The sequence below is a fragment of the Otolemur garnettii genome, unplaced genomic scaffold (genome assembly GCF_000181295.1).
Source record: "Otolemur garnettii isolate 467f Iridium unplaced genomic scaffold, OtoGar3 scaffold00018, whole genome shotgun sequence".
Classification (NCBI taxonomy): Eukaryota; Metazoa; Chordata; class Mammalia; order Primates; family Galagidae; genus Otolemur; species Otolemur garnettii.
Window position 1 is genome coordinate 6,437,616 of NW_003852413.1, and position 6,036 is coordinate 6,443,651.

At 55.4% G+C, this 6,036-nt stretch overlaps 1 protein-coding gene across 5 annotated transcripts in view; it reads right to left on the reverse strand.

Moving 5' to 3' along the window:
- Nucleotides 1–6,036, reverse strand: part of TMEM94 (transmembrane protein 94) — a 37,927-nt gene that overhangs the window by 4,978 nt on the left and 26,913 nt on the right. For 2 of the 5 annotated variants that reach the window (XM_023511069.1, XM_023511070.1), the window contains 11 exons: nt 5,732–5,848; nt 5,331–5,387; nt 4,942–5,046; nt 4,639–4,791; nt 4,184–4,393; nt 3,392–3,701; nt 2,887–3,060; nt 1,998–2,100; nt 1,660–1,877; nt 723–901; nt 503–641 (listed from right to left, as the gene is read on the reverse strand). In XM_023511069.1, the coding sequence (XP_023366837.1) occupies nt 503–641; nt 723–901; nt 1,660–1,877; nt 1,998–2,100; nt 2,887–3,060; nt 3,392–3,701; nt 4,184–4,393; nt 4,639–4,791; nt 4,942–5,046; nt 5,331–5,387; nt 5,732–5,848 (1,765 nt within the window). Of the gene's footprint in view, nt 1–502; nt 642–722; nt 905–1,659; nt 1,878–1,997; nt 2,101–2,886; nt 3,061–3,391; nt 3,702–4,183; nt 4,394–4,626; nt 4,792–4,941; nt 5,047–5,330; nt 5,388–5,731; nt 5,849–6,036 lie in introns of all 5 variants that reach the window. The other 3 variants (XM_023511068.1, XM_003786131.3, XM_023511067.1) reach the window with 2 other exon arrangements.

Genomic DNA, 6,036 nt, shown 5'->3' on the forward strand with positions numbered 1-6,036 from the left:
TTTTTTTTTTTTTTTTTGCAGTTTTTGGGTGGGGTTGGGTTTGAACCCGCTACCTCCGGCATATGGGGCTGGTATCCTACTCCTTTGAGCCACGGGCACCACCCTTCTTTCTTTTATTTTTTGAGACAGAGCCTCAAGCTGTCACCCTGGGTAGAGTGCTGTGATGTCACAGCTCGCAGCAACCTCCAACTCCTGGGCTCAAGAGATTCTCCTGCCTCCACCTCCCAAGTAGCTGGGACTATAGGCACCTGCCACAATGCCCAGCCATTTTTTGGTTGCAGCCATCGTTATTGTTTGGCGGGCCTGGACTGGATTTGAACCCGCCAGCTCAGGTGTATGTGGCTGGCGCCTTAGCTGCTTGAGCCACAGGCACCGAGCCATCAGAGCCATTTTCTAAAGGAATGTGCTTATCAGGAAGGATCTATGAGGCTCTTCCCAACTGTGGCTCCTAGGAGGGGAAACCTTCCACCCCCACTTCTCCACCCCAAGCCATCACCCTCACCCTGATTCAGGTCATCATGCAGGGAGCCTGCATGGCTGGGGCTGGATGGAGGGATCTCAGAGCCAGGCATGTCCCCATTGGGTGTGAGGGAGATGTGGCAGTTCCAGCCTGTCTCCAGGCCCATCTTTTCTGCAAACACCTAGGAAAAGTAATAGCAATGAATAGACAGGCCCAAGAACCCCTAGAAAAAGGGTCAGTGTGGCAGAGGGAACAGCCTTACCTTGCTTTTGAGCTCATCCTCCAAAGAGAAGTAGACGAAGCGGATACAGGCATTGACCAGCCCATCAATGAGGCGCACGATGTCCAGCCGGGCCTGGTACTGGGAGGACACCATGCCCATGAAGATCTGGCCACTCAGGGCCTGCATGCAGTCTTCCTTCTCCAGCACCTCCCCGATCCCTTCTTCAGGCAGGCACAAGGCACAAAGCCCAGCCAGGGCACCCGAGACACAGTCAGGATACCCAGGAACCAGCAGATTCCAGGAGGAAGCCCAAGGCCACACATACAGATGCCACACCCAAATCAATTGAGCACACAGGCCCCAGGGGACCACACACAATCACACATGGACACAGCCAAGACACACAAAGGAGCCAAAAGACACAGGAGAAAAGACAATGAAAGATACTTATCAGTCAGGTGGCCGTCCTGGGGAGCCGGACAGAGCGTGGTCACAGCTTCTGTCCAGCCCTGCTCCAGGGCCAGAGGACTGGCTCTGCCCTCGCCTACTACTTCAATCATGGTTTCTTGGGTTCAAAAGACCTCATAAGTGTGCATGTTTTGTGGGGGGTAAGGGTGGACCTTCTGGGTTCCCTGTTCCAGCAGGGATTGTGACCTGGTCTGCTGTTACGCTAACAAGGTTAATACTCTATACGTGCACGTGTTGTATGATGTCCCAAGAAAGCACTTTATATATATTATCCCAAGTGACTACCACAACCAACCTTGAAGAGGGCAGAGTGAACACCTATTTTTTCATAGGCAAGGAAACTAAGGGACTTCTCACGTCACTGGATAGAGAGACCCATGGCTGGTGTCCCAGGCCTGTGATGGATGGACACTAACTTTTTTTGGCCCTCTGGAAGCCTTCCCTGCTCCTGGGACCCCAGCCTGTGGGAGCCCTGTGCCAGCCCCACTGGGATGGATGCACAAGGTACCGTCAGAACTCCAGCTGTTGCGGCGGGTGTTCTGCTTGATGGGGACAGTGCTGGGCAGCTCGCACATGGTGAAGATGCTGCTCTGGCCGGGCACCTGTACCAGCTCAATGCACTTGCCATTGAGCTGGGAGGACAGGGCACAGTTCATGGGCTTGTAGGCGAAGGCAGAGCAATAACCAGACAGGCAGGCTCGCTGGTAAAAATCCAACACTTTCTTTCTGCCAGGGAAGCAGGGAAGAAGTGAGATGAGTGGTCCTGGGTGCCCCCATGCCTATGAGGACAGGCAGACCCGCTGACTGCTTACTGCTCTTGCTGCTGGCAAGTGCTTCCTCACTCACCTGTCAGAACCTGAGAGAGGGTAGATGTCAGTCCCATCCCAGAAGTCTGTGCAGGCCTCCAAGACCACGTCAGCTGTGCCATGGGACAGCATCTGTTCTGTGCCTGGAGTCAAGGGAAATAAACTAAAAGGTCAAACCATGAGTATCCCAAACCAGCCCCTGCCCCTCACTCTGACAGCACACTGCCTGGTAATCTCTTGACAGAGGAGGGATCTTCCAGGGCCTCACAACCAGCAAGCCTCTATGGAAAGCCCCTGGGCCTCTCTTTTTGTTTGTTTTTGGAGACAGAGTCTCTGTCACTCTGGGTAGAGTACAGTGCTGTCATAGCTCACAGCAATCTCAAACTCCTGAGCTCAAGCAGTCCTCTTGCCTTAGACTCTCAAGTAACTGGGACTAGAGGTGCCCACCACCATGCCCAGCTAGTTTTTCTTTTCTTTTTTTTTTTTTTTCAGTTTTAGGCCGGGGCTGGGTTTGAACCCACCACCTCCGGTATATGGGGCTAGTGCCCTACTCCTTTGAGCCACAGGAGCTGCCCTAAGTTTTTCTATTTTAAGTAGAGATGGGGTCTTGCTCTTGCTCAGGCTGGTCTCGAACTCCTGAACTCAAGCAATCCACGCACCTCAGCCTCCTGAAGTGTAAGATTACAGGCATGAGCCCCCACAACAGGCCTAGCCCTAGGCTTCTATACTTCCTGTCCTTCAGAATATCCCATCCTCTGCAACCACCACTAGCCCATCCCTGGTTCCCAAGTCCAATCCTTGCCACACTGGAAGAGTCAGGAAGCAGTCTATTGGCCTCTGCCTAGTCCTCCCTAGGAGCACAGCACAGGGTAGGGCAGAGGTCCCCTGCCAAGCTTAGGAAGGTCTCCGGCTGAGACAGCAGGGCTCACTGGTGGTGGTGTCTTTGATGAAGAGGCTGATCATGTGGCTGAGGGGAGGCCGGCGCTTATTCACACAGGAGAGCCGTCCCAGCGAGGTCTCCTTCACTGTCTCAGCACTTGGGAGGCGATACAGTGCCAGGTGGTTTTCCTGCTTGAAGAGCTCCTTGGCCCCAGGGGTGAAGCCTAGAGGGTAAGGGACAGGAACTTAGGGCCTCTGAGGAAGCTCACATTGCCTCCCCCTCCCAGGCACAGACAGAATCCAGCCAGTCTGGATTCCACCTTTTCATCCCAACAATCAGTTATCTTTCCAATCACGAAACTCTATCACACACAGCAATGTCCGGTTAAAGGGGGCAATCAGAAGTTAAGGAAGCAGACAGTGCTCATGACAAGTGAATGCCATGCTGGGCCCATTAGGCCCCATTAGGAGTTGGTGCTGGGCCTCTTCTACAAGGCCAGCTGCCAGCCCGGCTAGCCAGGCCCTGCCAGCCAGGCCCTGCCACAGGGGCCATACCGATGAGGCGGGCCAGCTCACAGAGCCCCCAGGGCACGTGCACAGGCAGCACCGCACTGTGGCTCTCCTGCAGAGCGATGTTGCACAGGTGGTCTGAGAACCGGCACAGGCGCTCCGTGACACTGGCGTTACACAAGTTCAACAGTACATTGAGGCCCAGGGGCTTGAGGGAGGTGAGGTGCAGCTGCCAGTTGGAGTCATCGAACTGGATACAGGAGGGGTTCTGCTGGTCCTGGGACAGGCTCAGCATCTCCAGGTGGTAGTCACACACAAAGTCCTCTGCCTCGTAGAGGTCACCCTCCATCCCAGGCTATAAGGAGAGGGAAGCCTCAGATCAGGCAAAATACCAGGGAGCAGGCTCTGACTCCAGTGGCCTCCCAAGGTTAGGGGAAGTTCCTGACCCTGAAAGAAGCACTGCCCCCAGGAGAGAGGGCTCTGCTCTAGCTCTCCCGCCCCTCCCTAAATCCTCTTCCTGTTCTTCTAGGGCTCCTGTCTGCTTCTAGGATCTGTACCCAAGAACACAGGCAGGACCAAAAAAGAGGTATAGGCAGGCCCAGGAGGAAATAATAAGGGATCTTTTTCTACCTAGGAAAATATCTAAGAGGGAGCTACCAGCCTCATGTTCTACTCAGGAGACCCGAGACCATCACTAAGAACTGGAAGGGGCTTCCTGCTGGCACAGCCTGGAGGCTCAGGGATGGAGGGCAGGGATTTTTGTGTTCTTTCTTTGACGGGAGCCAATAAGGCTTGTTGCTAAGGAATAGGTTGCTGTGTTCTGCCTTGCCCTCTCACCTTGCTGGACTCTTCTTCCCCGCCCTCAGTGTCCCTGCTGAAGCTCACATTGGAGCCGGAGGGGTGCTTGCTACGTCCATGCGCCTTGTGGTAAGAGTAGGGCTCAGGGACCTTGGGACCATCGCCAGGCCAGTCACCACGCTCCTGCTCGTTGGAAAGGTGCAGGGTATTGCTCAGAGAGCCAGCCAGCAGGGCATCTCGTTCACGGGGCTGAGGAGGATAAGGAGCACAGGTCTAGCACTGGGGCCCAGGGACTCCCCCACACCAGAATGGCAGGGTGGTTCTAGGTCTCCTCACTGCCTGGCCCCTTCACCTTACCTGCTCAGAGGCAGATCCAAATGGTGCCTAAACCTATCTTCTCCCTCCTAAACCTCACCCTCCCTGGCCAGGCTCCAAGGCTAAACAGCCTAGCCCAGAATTGGGCCCACAGGAGCCGGCCGTACCTCCTCCTCTACCTCAGGGTGGCAGAAGGAGCGGGTAGACAGGTCATCTGTTAGGTCCTCATGGCTGCTGTGAGGGGGCTCCACCTTCCCACTGAAGAATAGCACAGTCTCTGGGCTGGGGTTTGGCCAGGACAGGATCCCCTGTTTGTCTACACAGCATAGGACCTGCAGGGAGGAGCTCAGGATTGGCAAAGGGGCTTGACATTAGCCCAACCTGCCCAGGGGCCACTCAAGTGGCAGGTGGACAACCCAGATCTGGCCAGAAAGCAGGCTTGGAGGGACAGGGTTCCTCCTACCTGCAGACCCCACCCTCACCGTGACAGAGCCCAAGCTGTGCAGCAGGCTGGAACTGTAGCTCAGTGTTGGCGATGTTCCCTGGATCACCCTCAGGAAGTGGCCCCAAATGCAGCGTAGCATTTCCTAGTGGGAAAGGGAAAGTCTGCAAGGCCATCTGGGGCATCTCCCTGGAGACGGCCTCTAGAGCAAAAAGTGGGAAAGTCCAGGGGCACGCCAGGAAATTGGGATGGAGGTATCTGTCTGGGACAGGACACTGACACGTTACGTTATATGCAATGGTTGGACACGAGCCCAGTAGGAGGCTTCAAGACCATAAATAGAAGAATTTCAGGGTTTCAGAAGGGAATGCGGGAGCCCAGGTATATGGTTTTAGGGGCCTGGGGCGGATCCATCCTGGGTCAATGTACCTGAGAGGAGACGGCTTCTGTATAGCTACTGAGAGTATCCTCTGAGAACTTGGCCAGCTGCATAAAGAGGGTACAGGCCTCAGTGAGGAAAAAGCCACCTTCAAACAGGCCTCCAAGTTGGCAGGGCAGGGACCCCACACCAGCAAGGTCCCAACCCCTTTGGGGAAGGGCATCAGACAATCCTGACTCCCTGTCTAGAGGGAGCTGGACAGATGCTCATCCACACCTAAGACCTGGCCTGGAGATGCTTGTGGAACAGTGAGGGCTCGAGCCCTTGGAGAGCTGCCCAGGGCCTACTAGCATGAGCCTATGGTAAGGCTGGACTTCTGCCTATCCTCTGGCACAGCCAGATCCCCCTTTTTGTTCCTGCCACTTCCCCTAGATGCCTTGAAACCACCTACCAAGGAGCTGGGCGAGGCCTTGCTCATCTGGGCCAGGACTCGGGCCTCTCCACAGGCGGTTGCCAGAACCCAAAGGACTGGGAAGAGTAGGGGAAGGATGGGCAAGACACCATTCACCTGGGAAAGAGGGGACCATATGGAGGCTCCTGAGAGCTCTGGGCCCAGGGGTGGGAGAAGAAAGAGCTGCCCCTGGCTCTGTGGCCATTCCCTGGGAAGAAAGAGACCTCTGTCCAGGGGGTGGGAAGGGAAGAAGACATTCTTTTTTTTGAGACAGAGCCTCAAGCTGTCCCCCTGGGTAGAGTGCC